The sequence below is a fragment of the Limtongia smithiae genome (genome assembly GCF_038497785.1).
Source record: "Limtongia smithiae strain NRRL Y-17922 unplaced genomic scaffold V1518scaffold_2, whole genome shotgun sequence".
NCBI lineage: Eukaryota > Fungi > Ascomycota > Lipomycetes > Lipomycetales > Lipomycetaceae > Limtongia > Limtongia smithiae.
The window spans coordinates 450456-465967 of NW_027117623.1; the positions used below are offsets into that span (position 1 = coordinate 450456).

The 15512-nt window shown below is 56.5% G+C and overlaps 10 protein-coding genes across 10 annotated transcripts; 5 read left to right on the top strand and 5 right to left on the bottom strand.

The window, feature by feature from the left end:
- Window positions 1-166: 166 nt before the first annotated feature.
- On the top strand, window positions 167-619 carry V1518DRAFT_425555 (uncharacterized protein; the record flags this gene model as incomplete). The annotated part of the gene is made up of 1 exon (XM_066905926.1): window positions 167-619. One exon carries the CDS (start codon window positions 167-169, stop codon window positions 617-619), a length of 453 nt encoding a protein of 150 aa, XP_066761188.1.
- V1518DRAFT_380780 (Cofilin/tropomyosin-type actin-binding protein-domain-containing protein) lies at window positions 557-2889 on the bottom strand. The gene is made up of 6 exons (XM_066901647.1): window positions 2361-2889; window positions 2133-2310; window positions 1998-2085; window positions 1113-1337; window positions 1013-1061; window positions 557-962 (listed from the first exon to the last, which is right to left on the bottom strand). Exons 1-6 carry the CDS (start codon window positions 2670-2672, stop codon window positions 819-821), a joined length of 996 nt encoding a protein of 331 aa, XP_066761189.1. The 5' UTR covers window positions 2673-2889; the 3' UTR covers window positions 557-818.
- On the top strand, window positions 2662-3557 carry V1518DRAFT_411732 (uncharacterized protein). The gene is made up of 2 exons (XM_066902920.1): window positions 2662-2944; window positions 3002-3557. Exons 1-2 carry the CDS (start codon window positions 2822-2824, stop codon window positions 3503-3505), a joined length of 627 nt encoding a protein of 208 aa, XP_066761190.1. The 5' UTR covers window positions 2662-2821; the 3' UTR covers window positions 3506-3557.
- V1518DRAFT_411736 (RNA12 protein-domain-containing protein) lies at window positions 3487-6238 on the bottom strand. The gene is made up of 4 exons (XM_066902921.1): window positions 5973-6238; window positions 4920-5919; window positions 4022-4871; window positions 3487-3971 (listed from the first exon to the last, which is right to left on the bottom strand). Exons 1-4 carry the CDS (start codon window positions 6163-6165, stop codon window positions 3552-3554), a joined length of 2463 nt encoding a protein of 820 aa, XP_066761191.1. The 5' UTR covers window positions 6166-6238; the 3' UTR covers window positions 3487-3551.
- Window positions 6239-6310: 72 nt separating this feature from the next.
- On the bottom strand, window positions 6311-7312 carry V1518DRAFT_411738 (uncharacterized protein; the record flags this gene model as incomplete). The annotated part of the gene is made up of 1 exon (XM_066902922.1): window positions 6311-7312. A coding segment is annotated over exon 1 (905 nt), but the record flags the coding sequence as incomplete, so codon positions are not given.
- Window positions 7294-10260, top strand: V1518DRAFT_411740 (peptidase family M1-domain-containing protein). Its single transcript, XM_066902923.1, has 3 exons — window positions 7294-8051; window positions 8103-8267; window positions 8318-10260. Exons 1-3 carry the CDS (start codon window positions 7422-7424, stop codon window positions 10199-10201), a joined length of 2679 nt encoding a protein of 892 aa, XP_066761193.1. The 5' UTR covers window positions 7294-7421; the 3' UTR covers window positions 10202-10260.
- Window positions 10190-11480, bottom strand: V1518DRAFT_411741 (uncharacterized protein). Its single transcript, XM_066902924.1, has one exon. The coding sequence runs from the start codon at window positions 11472-11474 to the stop codon at window positions 10254-10256; it is 1221 nt and encodes a 406-aa protein (XP_066761194.1). The 5' UTR covers window positions 11475-11480; the 3' UTR covers window positions 10190-10253.
- A 76-nt stretch (window positions 11481-11556) lies between these two features.
- On the top strand, window positions 11557-12490 carry V1518DRAFT_411742 (histone H2A). Its single transcript, XM_066902925.1, has 3 exons — window positions 11557-11773; window positions 11843-11912; window positions 12000-12490. The coding sequence occupies exons 1-3, from the start codon at window positions 11681-11683 to the stop codon at window positions 12227-12229; spliced, it is 393 nt and encodes a 130-aa protein (XP_066761195.1). The 5' UTR covers window positions 11557-11680; the 3' UTR covers window positions 12230-12490.
- V1518DRAFT_411745 (Six-hairpin glycosidase-like protein) lies at window positions 12491-14382 on the top strand. Its single transcript, XM_066902926.1, has one exon. It carries the CDS (start codon window positions 12549-12551, stop codon window positions 14172-14174), a length of 1626 nt encoding a protein of 541 aa, XP_066761196.1. The 5' UTR covers window positions 12491-12548; the 3' UTR covers window positions 14175-14382.
- V1518DRAFT_411747 (Rof/RNase P-like protein) lies at window positions 14347-15286 on the bottom strand. Its single transcript, XM_066902927.1, has 2 exons — window positions 15266-15286; window positions 14347-15221 (listed from the first exon to the last, which is right to left on the bottom strand). Exon 2 carries the CDS (start codon window positions 15021-15023, stop codon window positions 14376-14378), a length of 648 nt encoding a protein of 215 aa, XP_066761197.1. The 5' UTR covers window positions 15024-15221; window positions 15266-15286; the 3' UTR covers window positions 14347-14375.
- Window positions 15287-15512: the final 226 nt, after the last annotated feature.

The window sequence follows — 15512 nt, forward strand, 5'->3', positions numbered from 1 at the left end:
CTAAGCCGGAGCTAAATCACGTTGCTCGGTCAGCGTGTTCTCGTCGTCGCCAGTGCCAGCATCGATCGGTTAGCGAGTGCGAGGTAAAGATTTTGGTTCTTCCATCTGTCCGCGCTCTTACATCTGCACGGCTTCCGCTGTCCTCGAGAAATACCAATCCCAAGCGATGAGTCCACAAAACCTGAACGCCGACACCATCCCGCCGCTATCGCGTGCGCCGTCCTATGCATCCACTGCAAGAAGCGTCGCAACTGCAGCATTGCCACCGGCTTATTCCGACACTACTCTCCCCACACAACCACCAAATGCTGCCGCGTCTCCATACCGCGCAGGCCAGCACGAGCGCATGAGTATCGCCCTGCAAGACTTGACACCCGCCGGCGGGCGTCTCATGTACACAACTGTACATCAGCAGAATGGGACAACCGACCCCGTCACCTTCGACCCCGAGCTCGCGACACTTTACGACTACTCCAAGCCGCCAAAGTACCCGTTCCCGCAGAACGTGCGCGAGCTGATGAAGACCGAAAAAGGCATGCTCCAGGTCCTCGCGTTTTTTTTTGTCATCAGCGCGTGTTTGACCGCGTTGGCTATCATTCCGTTTTTGCTAAAACAATAGAGCACGTCTGTTTTGTTACTGTATTCTTGTTGTAGCAATCATGACTGTCGTAGGCACGAGACCCCATGCACGGCAGGTGAAACGCGTGAAAAACAAATGAACACTTGGTTATGCAACAATACATACGGAAATAATAATCGGTGGTTCTGTAAAACTACAGTAGAATTTACAACAAAAGAGAGAAAATAATATCCACCGCTTAGTGGGATCCGGGCCCCTTAGAGACTTTGTCGAGAACACTCTCATACGCGACTTCGCTGAAGTCGGTGCCCTGGATCTCGATCGCGATGCCGTTCAATGCGCGGCGGATGGCATCTTTCGAGGAAGCATACGTCATCTTGCTCTGTTCTGAGTTAGCAACTAGGTCGCATGCAATGTGCGTAGGATACATACTCGGACAGGGGCGGAATCTGGCGACCAGGTGAAGAACAAGATCTTGGATCTGCAGGATGTTAGCATTAAGAATACAAATCCTCCAACTCTGCACGCATACCTCTTGCCTTCGCCTCCGGCGAGCTCGTACTCGAAGTCGTACACGGCATATCTGCAGTCATTCTCGGGAAGCTTGGACAGGAACTCGTCGTACGACTTGTCAGCGGACTTCTCAAGGACGACAATCTCGGTCTTGGTCGCATTCAGCGAGAAGATGATGAACTTGAGTGATCGGCCGAGCTTAAGCTCCTGGAATGCCGTCTGGCACTCATTGTTGAGGGCAACACTAGGGTGTTGTTAGTCATGGTGAATTGCGATATCTATGGCGAAAGCGTACCCTGATCTGGACTAGAAGAATGATTGTTAGCACAAGGACGTCATCACCGCGTCGTCGAATGGCCCGCATCCGTGAACTCAATGGCAGGTACAAAAGTCAAATCCACGCGTCTCAGATCAATGCAACCAAGATCCCTCGCATTGATTGATGCGATCAAGCCCGCGGCGACGCGCACGGCGCTGTTCACGGCGCCGTGAGAGCCGGCGTATTCCGCAGAAGTTAGATCCGGTCTCACTGGGACACACCGCCGATGGTTCGACTGGACAACAAGGGCGAAAGCAAAAGGTATTGCAACTAACCATAACAGCGGTAGGGATGGGCGTGAAGTCGAGATGGAATCGGGTCGGGTGGTGAAGGCACTGGCGAGGGGGGTGTTGGTGATGCTACTGACGTTGCGCCTAAAAGACCTGCGGTGACGATCCTGAAAGCGCAGACTCGGCGCACTTGCTCCCACAACTGCGCAAACACTGTGCACTTGTGCTGCAGCATCGCACTTCCTCTTACGCGTGTCTACTATTTTTACATTCTTTGCTACTCTACTCCGTCTTCTCTTGCCGGTCGTGGTTCGCAATGCTCCGCAGCATGTAATAGTACCAACGCGACCCGAACATCCAGCCAAACACACCGAGAATCACAAGCAAGCTCTGCATGACCACCGAGTCGCCCAGTACGACCAGAAACGTGCATTTCGACAGGACTGTCTCCGTTAGCATCCGCAGGTGCACACACACAAGCAATACGTACTCAGCTCGAAAGTGACCGGCGCAGGCGTCTCCATCAAAAGTGGCACGTCGGTAAAGTAAAACGACGAGTACTTGATGAACGCGTACATTGCGTCGCCGTCCTCTGGGCTCACGTACAAATCTGAATATTTATCCATCTGCGACGCCTTCACGACGCCGACCTTTAAATCAAGCGGTTGCTATATGTATCCATTAGAACCAAAATCATCAAGAACACGACATGACGTACGTTTGCAGGCCAGCACACGCGAAACTCATAAAACGAGCCCTTGCTCAGATCCGTGAGCAGGTAGTATTCCTCGGTAGCATACTTCGACTTCTCGTCGTGCGCAAAAAGCGGGTTTACAGTCTTCACTTGCGCCGGCCTGGCAAACGACAGCGGAAAGATATTCGAATGCTCGGAGGTACTTGGTGATGAAGGTGCCAGTGCTGGAGGGAGAACTGCATTGGATGTGGTGAACGGCGCGAAGAAACGGACTTGTTCGATATTCGCATGCACTGCGATGGGTAGTATTAGCAGTATTAGTGCGCGTACCAGCATTTTGGACGTAATTGTGTGCACAGCTTTGGAAATGCTGAGGATGGCTGGCAACGTGTTCGCGATGTATCTCCACGTGATGATTGAACGTCACTTTCAAGCCGTGCATCCACGAACTTCGCTGGTCATATTCCGCACTAGCCCTCATCAAAATGACTACCGTCGACGAGTCCACATTTGCAAAGGCGTTTCTGCATCTGCTTGGCGGACAGACACTGATTCACCACGATGACTATGCGCCTGACCCCGCTTCCCTCGGACCCCGTCCTGGCCTGGTACATCTGCCTACAACTTACTCCCCCTCTCCTCTCCAACCATGCTCACTCACCTAGGTGCTTCTCCCGCCCATGCCGACACCCAAGCGCAAGCGCACACCCGCAACCGCTATACTAGCCAGCATAACAGTAAAATCTCTGCGTCCGCCGCACTTCTCCTTCACCCTCGACGACACACCATATACCGACACAGTGCTGCTACTCAAGTCTCGCATCTCTGAGAAGACCGACTTCCCCGCCGCAGCACTAAAGTTGTTGCTGAAGGGCAAAGTGTTGCCCGATACCAAGACGGTCGAAGGTATCGTGGATGCCGACGGAAAGGCGAGTTTGGTTGTCATGACCAGCGGATCGCCAATAACGCCGGTCGTGGCCGCGGCGTCAGCAGCAGGTTCGGCTGCTCCTGCAGAAGTGCCTGCTAGCAAACCTGAGGAAGCAGTTTTAGATGACACGATCGATGAGAGCACTTGGGACACAATTTCCGCTGCGCTGATGTCTAAACTGGGCGACGCAAAGGCTACGAAAGTGCTAGATCGGTTGCGTCGAGGGTATGCTCTCGTATAGCGCACATTATGAGAGGCGTAATATTTGTAAATAAAAAGAAAATTGCTTAGTACTCCACGCTCAACACCTTCTTGTAGAACTCAATCTTACTGTCCAGCCCCGCAATCTTGCCCTGTCTGATCTTTATATCCTCCGCCAAATACTTCATTCGGTCCGACACATCGACGGCCATCCCCTTGACTGTGAGCAGCGTCGCCAGCTTCATCAGCTCCTCCTCGTCCTTGTTGATGCCCTGCATAAGCGCACCAACGGTGGCGGTGTAAGTCGAGATCTCAAGCGCGGCGGCGAGACCTTTGTCGTCGACCAGATGCTGGAACGCAGCCCGGTAGATTGGGCGCCCGGCTTTAATTGCATACGCACGACCGCCGATTTCGGTCACGGTGATTAGTTCAGCGTGCTCAAGCGCAGAAATGACGCCGCTGCCACCCTTGAACAGAGGATTCAGCATCAGCTCGTTGTACCGAATCTAGTACCAGATTAGCGAAATCGAACAAATGACTAGAAGGGAATACACACATCCTCGCTCGCAGCCAAACCCTTTATTATCACCCAAACTTGCTCTGCTGTCCAGGACTTATTGCTGTCCGTAGGCCGCAAGAAGCGCTTGATAATTTCCGTGACGCTCTGCTGAATCATCTCTCGGGCAGCATGTGTGCTAGATTCGCCGGCGGCCATACGTCTAACCAGCGCAACCAAATCTGTCATGCGTCCGCCAAGTGGCGTCAAGGCTTCGTCTAGGCCGCTCAGCACATCTTTATCGATATCCTGCTGCTTGTTTTGCAAGTCCTTGACCTGGTTCAACACGAACGATCGCGCAATCTCAGGCGTGGCATCGCCGACAGAAATAGAGTTGTAGACGTGGTCCGGCAAGGCTTCTTGCAACACCTTGGAATATCCGATGTCGCTTGTGATGAAAATGACATGCGCCATCTTGGCTCGCACTAGTACCGACGCCCATTCGGCGATGTTCTTGTACAAGTTGTCGTGCTTATCTGCTTGGTGCAAAAAATACTCAATCACGACAACTGGTCGCTTGTTGGGCGCGTCCGCGAAGGGATCGATTTCGCCGTATGCCCGCTCGGCATAGTTGCCATTTCCGGCAGCAGCAGCAGCTCGGTTCGCATTGATCGCAATATTGCGAATCGCAGTTGCAGCCGACTCGAGAACATTCTGTACCTGGGTGTCCAGGGTTTCGGAGAAGCCGGCCTTCTGGCCGATCACACCTTGAACTATTAGGTCCACGAACGAAGAGATGTTGTTCATCCAGGGGAATACGGGGAAGTAGCCGGTCTGTGTGGCAAGCTCCTTGATGAACAATGCATCCGAGCGGCTTTCAGCAAGGCGTTCGCAGTCAAGCGACAGGGTACTAGACGGCGTTAGTAAGAATATCGAAATATACACATATGACACCTACTTGTGATATGCGGTGACAACGTGGTCGCGGACAAGATCCACCTTGCCGCTACCTCTTGGACCGTGAAGAACAATAAATGTCTCCGGCGTTTCGGCGAGCAGCCCCTTGAGCTGGGTCACGACACCTTGTCGATCGGCAAGACGGATCTGCATATCTGCCTCGCGTCCCGCAACCTGTTGGCCGTACCGACCAAAACTTCCCGTAGCAATAAGACGATTTAGGAAGTACGACGCCTTGTCTCTGACGTAAGAGATGACGGCATTATCAGAGAGTGAGAAACGCTTGGTGATGCGCTGCTTGATGAACCATGAGCGGATGGGGTCAAAGACGGCAACGGTGATGGTTGCGACTAGCGCTGCGAGAACAGGTAACACAATACGCGGGTGATTAAAGAACCAGTCCCTGAATATGTGTTTCTGCAGCGTGGGCTCGTAGAAGATGTGAAGCTTTGTGCCGTTTGGTGCGACGACGCCGTGGAGACAATTGCGCGCTGAAGTAGCGCCACGCATTCGGACGAATTGGAGAGTGGCATATCGTGGCAGATCCTTAGATGCCGGAGACAGTGGCGTAATGTCGCGGATCAAGCCGTATCGTCGGAAGAGGTAGAACAGCATCTCCTGCTCGACGTCAGGGCCATCGAACTCAACGCGTAGGCGGATCGAGGGAAACGTGTGCAGATCTTCAATCCACGGTGTTCCCTTAATAATGAACGTGCGCATTTTGTTGAAAGGACTGAACCACGAGGTAATCTCCCTGTCGCTGGCATATTCCTGAATTTTCTGCTCGACCTCCTTCTCGGAGAGCTCACCGGTGTTCTTGTATTTGATGATAGCGCCGCCGTCTTTCGGGCGGGGAATCAGCTCCAAAAGTTCGATGGACAAGCCCGGAGGGATTGCAGTCTTCTTTATATACTCGAGAATCTGAGGATCAGTCTTCCGAGACAAGTTCTTAAGTAGAAACTGACGGAAGTCCCAGAGATTGTACCGCACGGGGAAGACATCTAAAAATAGTTGGTTACGCAAGATACACAAGGTAAGAAGGTAGGCTACTGACTGTCAAAGTAAAGCAGGCCCTCGTTGGCGGACTTGTCGATGACGCCAGTGACCTCAACTAATTTCGCGTACGACGGGATCACGAAAGCGCGCCGGGCTACGACCGGCAACGAACGCCATTCGGTTGGCCGCTGGATTGGTCTGTTCCACGTATTGCACTGACGAAAGAGTGCTCTGCGAAGAACGGTGGCCATGGTGCGAACTACTGTGCGTGTAAGCAACAGCGTGAACTGGTGCGACGATATATCGTGTGGACGTTGGGAGAACTTAGGGCCTGACGAAGACATCATCATGACGTCGTTGTTGTGTCGTGTCGCACAAATGGGAGCATCTACTGCGTCTTGCGGAAACATATTGTAACTATATTACACACACATAAGCTACCTGCACACCCATCAAATCCTGTACGCCAATTAATCATCAAACTCCATGCCCATTTCCTCGTCCTCGTCGCCCTCGACGCCCTCGTCGTGCGTAGATGCGCCAAAGTCAAGCGGCGCAAAACTGCTGTCATCGCCGTACTCATCCACTCCCTCCTCTTCATCGTCGTCGTCCGCGTATGCGGCAGTAATATCGTCACCCTCGGGAATGTCCGCATCCAGATCTTCCTCCTCTGCCTCCTGATTGACGCGTACGAAGCGCCGCCGCCGGCGACGGGGCCAGCCGTCTAGAGCCTCCTGCGCGTCGCGGTCGAGATCAAGATCCGCAACATCAACTGGGTCGTCGTCATCATCGTACTCTTCTTGTATCTCGTCCTCTTCGTCACCGACTGGGTCATCTAGCTCGCTGTCATTAAGTGCAAGCTGCTCGTCGAGGGCGCCCTCTTCATCCTCCTCATCCTCGTCCTCGCCCTCTTCTTCCTCGTCCTCGTCCTCCCCTAGATCAAATCGACGGACAGTAAGCCCTTGATTGGGGTTCTCCATGAGTCCGTTATCTTCCGATTCGGAGTCTGACATCGCTTGTTCCTCGATCAGTGCCTGCTCGGTCTTGGTGAACCCCGGTGGCCGCATGAATGTGAAACCGAACGTGCGCACCGCATCACGTTCCTCAAAATTGCGCAGCTCAGCGTCCTCAAGTCGCGCCAGTGGTTCTCCGGGGCGAATCGAAGCGGGCCGTTGCGGCAGGAGCTCGCGTGGAAAGCGGTTCAAGCGCAGCCACGGCCGCGCAGAGCGTCGCATAATATGCGGACGGACCAGCGGCTCGTGCCAGAGGCCGCGCGCGTCCGCATCGGGCGGTCGCAGATTTGGCAAGGAGAGCATGGAGGGAGTGTGTTGTCCGGGAGGCGGATGGTGAAAAAGCGGTTGGTTGAGGCGGCCGTCCATGCGGGGGGTACGTTCCCCGCTCACTGTCAGCGCAATTGCAGGATCGCAGGCTTCCCGCCTTTAAAGCCGTTGCGCCGCCAGTCATCGCTGACCCCCCGCTCTCGCCCATCTGCACTCGCTCCGTTCTAATGGCCGACCGCGAGATCCTCCCCGCGACCCTGCGTCCGCGCCATTACTCCCTCGCCGTTTACGACCTCGACTTCGTTGCGTTCACCTACAAGGGCTCCGTCAAGATCGACGTCGACGTCCTCGAGACCTGCTCAGAGATCCAACTCAATGTGCGTGAGCTCACCATCGCCGAGGCGGCCGTCTCGCTCGAGCTCTCCAAGACTGCGGCGGACATCAAGATTGACGAGTTCTGCACCGACGAGGAGAAGCAGATCGTTACCTTCAAGCTCTCTGAGCCGCTCCCTGTTGAGGCTGCACGCGCCGCGATCACCATATCCTTCTCCGGCGTGCTCAACAACAAGATGGCCGGTTTTTACCGCTCAAAGTACACAAACACCGCGGGCGAGGAGGCATACATGTACTCGACGCAGTTCGAGGCCACTGACGCGCGTCGCGCATTTCCGTGCTTCGACGAGCCTGCCCTCAAGGCCACGTTTGATTTCTCCATCACGCTCCCCGAAAAGTGGACTGCTCTGAGCAACATGCCAGAAGTATCGAGCAAGGTACCTGAGGATGGTAAGAAGGCCGGCATTGCCAGCACCGAGCTCAAGACTGTTACCTTCGCGACCACGCCTATCATGAGCACCTACGTATGTGGATCAATTGCCTGTAGCGATGCATAATGCTGACGTTTGATCTAGCTGCTTGCTTGGGCAGTGGGCGACTTCGAGTATGTTGAGGCCTTTACCGATCGTCTGTATAACGGCAAAAAGATCCCTGTGCGCGTATATACCACAACGGGTCTGGCAAAGCAGGGCGAGTTTGCTCTTCAGAACGCCTACAAAATTGTCGACTACTTCTCAGATGTATGTGTGCATGGTTTTTTTATGACGCACCCACACTAATGGAATTGCAGATCTTTGAGATTGACTATGTTCTGCCAAAGGTTGATCTCCTGGCCTGTCACGAGTTTTCCCATGGCGCGATGGAGAATTGGGGCTTGATCACGTACCGCACGACGGCTCTGCTGTTTGATCCCGAGACCAGTGATGCAAAGTACAAGAACCGCGTGTCGTATGTCGTCGCGCACGAGCTTGCGCACCAGTGGTTCGGCAATCTCGTGACGATGGACTGGTGGAACGAGCTTTGGTTGAACGAGGGCTTCGCGACATGGGTCGGCTGGCTTGCAATCGACTTCCTGTACCCTGACTGGGATGTGTTCAGTATGTTTGTTAGCGAGTCGCTGCAAGGCGCGCTGACCCTTGATGCGCTGCGACAGTCTCACCCGATCGAGGTGCCGGTGAAGTCCGCGCTTGACATTGACCAGATCTTCGACGCCATCTCGTATCTGAAGGGCGCGTCGTCAATTCGTATGATCTCGTCGCACTTGGGCGTGAAGACGTTCTTGAAAGGCGTCTCGAACTATCTGAAGAAGCACGCATACGGCAATGCGACCACCAAGGATTTGTGGGACGCGGTCGGGGCGGAGTCTGGCATCGATGTCAACGGTATTATGGATGACTGGATAACAAAGATTGGATTCCCGGTGGTGACAGTCACAGAGACGCCAGCGGGCATTTCACTTCGTCAGGACCGGTTCATTTCGGCTGGCGACGTGAAGCCGGAGGAGAACGAGACCTCGTGGTGGATTCCCTTGGGAATTTATACCGATGGCGAATCTGCATCGGCGTACGCTGGTGTGTCGTCGTTTGCGTCGAGGGAGACCGTTCTCGGCGGTCTTGGTCCGAAGGACTTCTACAAGCTCAACCGCAACCAGACGGGTGTGTACCGTGTCAACTACCCACCGGACCGTCTTGCTAAGCTTGGCAAGGCCGTGGACAAGCTATCGGTGAGTGACAAGGTTGGCTTGATGGCTGATGCGAGCGCGATGGCGCTTGCGGGTCTTGGCGCGACCTCGGGAATCCTATCGTTCATGTGCGGATTGAAGGAGGAGCAGAGCTTTATTGTGTGGTCATCGATGGCGGAACTTCTGGATACTATGCGGTCGGTGTGGTTCGAACAGCCTGCGGCGATCCGGGCGGGACTGAACGCGATGGTGCGGGATATTACTGGCCCGAACGTGGAGCGCCTGGGATGGGAGTTTGCTGAGGGCGAGGACTTTTTGACTGTGCAGCTGCGAAGTCTGATGATTGGGCTTGCGGGCGGCGCCGGTGATGAGGCAATTGTTGCGGGAGCAAAGGAGCGGTTTGCAAAGTACGTCGCGGGCGACAAGAACGCGATCCATCCGAACTTGCGACGGGCGGTATTTTCGATTGTGCTGAGTCAGGAGGGCGATAGCGAGGAGGAGGTCACTGCGGCATACGAAGCGGTGTTAAAGGAGGCCACATCGTCGACGTCGGTCGACGGCAAAGAGATCGCGCTGGCTGCGCTCGGTAAGGTTCGCTCGGAGGCGCTGATTGAGCGGTCGCTGGGCTTATTTTTCTCTGGCGCGATCGGTCTGCAGGATCTGCATTACCTTGCAGTGTCACTTGCGTCGAATGGCAAGGCGCGGTGGGCACTGTGGGAGTTCATCAAGGCGAACTGGGAGACGATTTACACGAGCACCTCGGGCAACATGGTGATCTTGGACCGGTTCATTCGGATGTCGACGAACGTGTTCTCGTCGACTAAGGCATACGAGGACATTGAGGCGTTTTTTGCGGACAAGGACACACGCGGATTTGAACGCTCTGTGGGACAGGTGCTGGACAGTGTGCGGGGATACGCGGGATGGCTGTCGCGGGACGCAGAGGACGTCGAGCGGTTCCTCGCAGCGAACAAGTACATCGAGGAGGAGTAACTAGCGGTTAGTGAAAGTAGCTTAGATTAATCGATTGTATTGAGCAGAAGGATCAAAAATCTTTGGCGATCTGTCGAGAGAGCTGTTCGCGCGGGGAGTCGTAGATATCGGCATAACCGCGGTTGAGTAGCTTGTCCGCGGCGTCAGTGATGATCTCGACGGCCTGTTTACGCGCGAGCTCTGCCGCAATAGTTTGGTCTGTCTGCTGCTGTTGCTGTGCTTTAAGTCTGCGGGCTTTGGCGGAGGAGACCCATTTATTCGGTCGCTTCTGCGGCGCAAGTCGTGCGAGCGCCTCGAGGGGGGTTTCGGCGACCTCAAGCAGATCCACCAGTGCGCGCAGCAGTTCGCGGGACGACACTGCGATCTCTGCTTTTGCGGATTCTAAGTCCGCGTCGCGCTCGATTTGTCTGCGCCTTTCGTCTGCTTTAGCGGCAAGCTTGATATCCCGTGAGGACACGCCGTGCAGCCAGAGATCATGTTCATCGGCTGCCTCAGCGCCGTCGGGTGCCACCGCTCCCACATCCGTCTCGGTGCCAGCGGTGCGGAGGAAGTTCCCGTTCTGGTCGATTGCGCCGGTTTCGAGATCCGCGCGCATGTTAAAGGCCTCGAGTGCGGGAGCGCGTAAACGTGACCCTTCGGGGCCGATGTCGGGATCGAGGTCTTCGTCAGGGTCGGAAAGAAGCGCGTCGGAGTCGTCCGAGGCGTCATGAGTGATGGGCGGGGTGGAGGTGGCGGCAGCGTGAGTTGCGGCGAAGCGTTCAACTTCTTTGTTGATCCTCCGCGCGTCGCGGTCGGTGGTGCTTAGTTCCTGGCCTTCGATCTCATTGAGCTCGAGAAAACGAACTTTGCGCGTACGCTTGGACACGCCGTCGACATCATCGTCATCGGACGACACATCGTCTTCTTCCTCCGCGTGTGCTCGTCCACTAGAGCTCTTCGTATTGGTCTCAGCGTCGTCCGCAAACATATCCTCGTCTCCATTGTCATCCACGTCCATCTTGCCATCGCCGTCGTTTCCGCGCCGTGAACGCGCTGAGGAGAAAAATTCCTCCTCGGAGGAATCTGATTCGTAGCCCTGCAGGCGCAACTTTCGTCGCGGGGCGCGCCGGAGTGCGATGTCGTCTTCGAACTCCGCGGCGTCAACGTCGTCATCGTCGTTTTTGCCGTTACTCGCGGCGGCTAAAGACGAACCCACTGCTGCTGCATCAGTGCGTGCGCGCTTTGCGGCGTGTTGTGCGGAGGCAGGAGTGCCACGTTTGACCGACATATGCATGCTGCGTGAGAGCGATGGCGATGTTTGCGGAGGCGCAAACGCGGGGGCGGGGCAGCAGTACAGGCCCCTTGTCAGCGCGGCCCAACTTTGTACTGCGTGTCCCGAACGCGCCGCCGCTCAACTCCTCATCACCCAGCCCCCTCTCATCACCTCCATCTCATCGTTCCCGTCGTCCCCCACCATCTACCAACCACCACCGCAGCAACATGTCTGGCGGCAAGGGCAAATCCCACGGCGGAAAAGCGGGTCCCAAGGAGGGCCGCGCGCAAATCTCACACTCCGCGCGTGCCGGATTGCAGGTACGTGTCTGTGTTGTGTTTATGGTGTCGCGCGTGCGCACATGGCGAGCTGACTTCCTCTATATCTAGTTCCCCTGCGGTCGTGTTAAGCGCTTCCTCAAGACCAACTCGCAGAACAAGATGCGCGTTGGCGCAAAGGGTATGTGCTTACGGTCGCGTCGCTGATTTCGCACGCGTGATTTCGCGCGTTATTATTGTTGTGCTGCACGCTAACTCTATTGCCCAGCCGCCGTCTACGTCACCGCTGTCCTGGAATACCTCACCGCGGAAGTGCTCGAGCTCGCAGGCAACGCGGCGAAGGATCTGAAGGTGAAGCGTATTACGCCGCGTCATCTGCAGCTGGCGATTCGTGGCGACGAGGAGCTGGACACGCTGATCAAGGCGACGATCGCGTTCGGCGGCGTGCTGCCGCACATCAACAAGGCGCTGCTGAAGGTGGAGAAGAAGAAGAAGTAGTGGATGTGTCTAGTGTGTGTATGTGTATGTGTATGCTTAAGCTGACGAGAGTGTTCCTGTACCAGTAGTAAACGTGATTGTTGTGTTGTGATCGTAATGCTATCCTTTGTGACCCGTGAGTATGGCTCAGGAGTTGTGATCAGCGCACGTGCGCGATGCGTTGGGACAAGCAAGACACGGAGTCACGTTGGCGAGATGCGCTTCGCAGCTCGTCGTCTGGTCGCCGGTCCGTTTTGCCCCACTCTTTTCTTGTAGCTAAATATACACTTCCCTCCTCCCCGTCAACTCTCCTTCCCACACACTCCTGGCCGTCCTCGCCATGCGCGCCCTCCTCCTCCTACCCCTCTACGCGGCTGTCGTCGCCGCTCGCGTCCTCCCTGTACAGTCCGTCTTCTCTGCCCTCGGCCGCACCCCAGCCACCGCCTCCTCTCCCACCTCCTACACTACTGTCCTCGATGCCGACCCAGAATTCGCGCAGTGGGCCGACTCGCAGCGCGTCCTCGCCTTTGCACATTTGCAAGCCAACATCGGCCCTGACGGTGCCAACGTGCGTGCAGACAATGTCGTCCCCGGCGCCGTGATCGCCTCCCCGTCCCGATCCCGGCCCGACTACTTCTTCCAGTGGGTCCGCGATGGCGCGATCACCATGCGCGCCGTGGTGGATGAGTATATCGCCAGCGGTGGTGCAGATTTTAGCCTGCGCGCCATGCTCGACGCATACGTCGACGCCTGCGCCGGCGTCCAGCGCACGCCGAACCGCAGCGGCAAGCCCTGGGCGGACGGTCTTGGCGAGCCCAAGTTCACCGCGGACGGATCCCCCTACTCTGGCGACTGGGGCAGGCCGCAGCGCGATGGACCGGCGCTGCGTGCGTCCACACTGATTGCATACGTTCGCGCGCGCGCCGCCCTAGGCGACGGGCTGGACGAGATGTCGGGCGTATATTTCGGCGCGATCAAGCCTGATCTCGAGTACGTCGCGGGCGGATGGGCCGCTCCTGGGTTTGACTTGTGGGAGGAAGTCCAGGGTCTGCATTTTTTCACCGCGATGGTGCAGTATCGCGCGCTGCGCGAGGGCGAGGCGCTGGCGGCCGATTTTGGCGACACTGGCGCCGCGAGCTGGTACCATATGCAGGCCACTGGCCTTTCGGGCCTGCTACGCGCGTTCTGGAACGACGAGCGCGCACATCTTGTCGAAACGCTGGGATCGTGGCGGTCTGGCCTTGACGCTGCGGTTGTGCTTGGTGCGATTCACGGCAACGGCGACGTGTACGCGCTGCACAGCGACGCCGTGCTCGCATCGCTTCACGCGCTTGTCGAGAACATGCGCGCACAGTACCCGATCAACGCAAAGGACAGCGAGAACGCGGACGACGATCTGCCCCTCGCTGCAGCGATCGGCAGATACCCGGAGGACGTCTACGACGGCGGTGACGCCACTAGCGTCGAGCAGGTCGACCGGGCAAACCCGTGGTTCCTCTGCACCGCGTCCGTCGCGCACGCGCTCTACGCTCTCGCAGAGCACCTCGCGCTCTCTGACAAACCACTCATCGTAACTAACGTCACTGCACCGTTCTACATGCCGCTCATCCCCGCGGCCGTCACACCCGAGATGGCCACGTACTACGACTTCACCGGGCCAGGCGCGTGGGTCGCCACCGCACCCGTCCTCGCGTTTGCCGCCGGCAGCGCCGCTGCCGAGAGTGTCATTATCAATGTCTTCCGCTACGCCGATAGCTTCCTCCGTATCGTCCGGAGGCACATGGGACAAGGCGGTCATATGTCCGAGCAGATTGACGCCGACAGCGGCTTCATGCGTGGCGCGTCCGACCTCACTTGGAGCTACGAGGCCGTGCTTAGCGCCGCCAAGGCACGCCAGCGCGCGCTCGACGCGATGCGGCAGCGCGAGGCATTCTTCAAGCTCCTCGAGCACAAGCCCGAGTGGTAGTTTTATACATAAATTTGGGCTTTTGGTGTAACACTGGGTAACGACGCGGTCTTGGTCTCTGCATTTGGACGTTTTTTGTTTGGTTTTTTGTTATTCTTGGGTGGGTTTATAAATAACAACTGGTAACGATAGCTAGATGATGGGATAAACGCACATACGTGCGTCTTCCTAATGAATAAAATGATGCTTTCATTCTAGCAACTATAGATCCATTGCGGGCTTAGATTTGAACTTACGGCCCCCCCGGTCCGCAGGGCGGTACTGCATCTGCGAGCCATACACGAGAAAGCTGTAGAGCGTGGAGTGCTCGCACCCGATGCACTTTGCGGCAAGATCAAGTGCGATCCCCGCTTGCGTCGCCCCCACCTCTGTCTCTTGGCTCGCCTTCACCGTATGCGCGCAACAGACACGCCAGCCCGGCACTCGCACAGGGACACGAAACACAGTATTCTCCTTCGGCACAATCTTCACCGCGTTCTCCCGAGTCAGCAGCACAAACGCGTGCCGCGACTCGCGCAGCATGATGCCTTCGAGACCCACCCGCGACGCGCACTTGCTTCGGTGCACAACCATGTACGCGCCGTGTAGATCCGCGGTGGCGAGTCGCGCCGCGTGCGCATTCATGTCCTTAATCGTCTGTGGACGCTTGTCTACAACCAGCGCGGCTTCTCTTCTGGTCGCCGCCGCTTCGTCGTCGGGTGTATCGGCCGGCCGGGGAATCATAGGCAGCTGTAGCAGGTCTGTGATATAAGATTGCCATAGATCGTGCAGCGGCACGTACGTGCGGAATCGGCGCGCGTCGTGACCGAGTTCGTAGAGCCCAAGTCGCTTCTTTTCCGCCGAGCTCATCTTCGGCGGCAGCTTCGTCGCAATTCCCTCTACGGCCGTGTCTTGTGGTTCCGGTGTCACTTCAAGCTGCGCGTCTGCCTCGACAAGTGAGATGAAGTGCTCGTGTTCGGTCTGCCTTTGTAAGTCGCGGTCTTTGCGTCGCTCGAGGCGACGCAAATAGCGGAGTCCTTTTCGCCTTTCTTTAGTCGCCGCGTCCGATTTCTTCTGTGTCTGTTCACGCATCATCGACTCTATCTGACCCTCCACCTGCTGTGGCGGCGCCGTAGTCGTCTCCGCGTCGTTCATCTGGGTATCAAGAGGCACCTCCGCCTTGACTTCGTCTTCCCTATCTTCGCCCTCCGCACTGGCAACGCCCTTATTCGCATTTCGCCGCGCATTCCGCTTCCGTCGCAATCTCATCTTCTTCTTCCTCTCCTCCGCCTTCTTTTTCCGTCCAAGCTCCCGCGCAAACCGTCTTGCCTCCCGCCGATCCACACGCACCTTGCCACC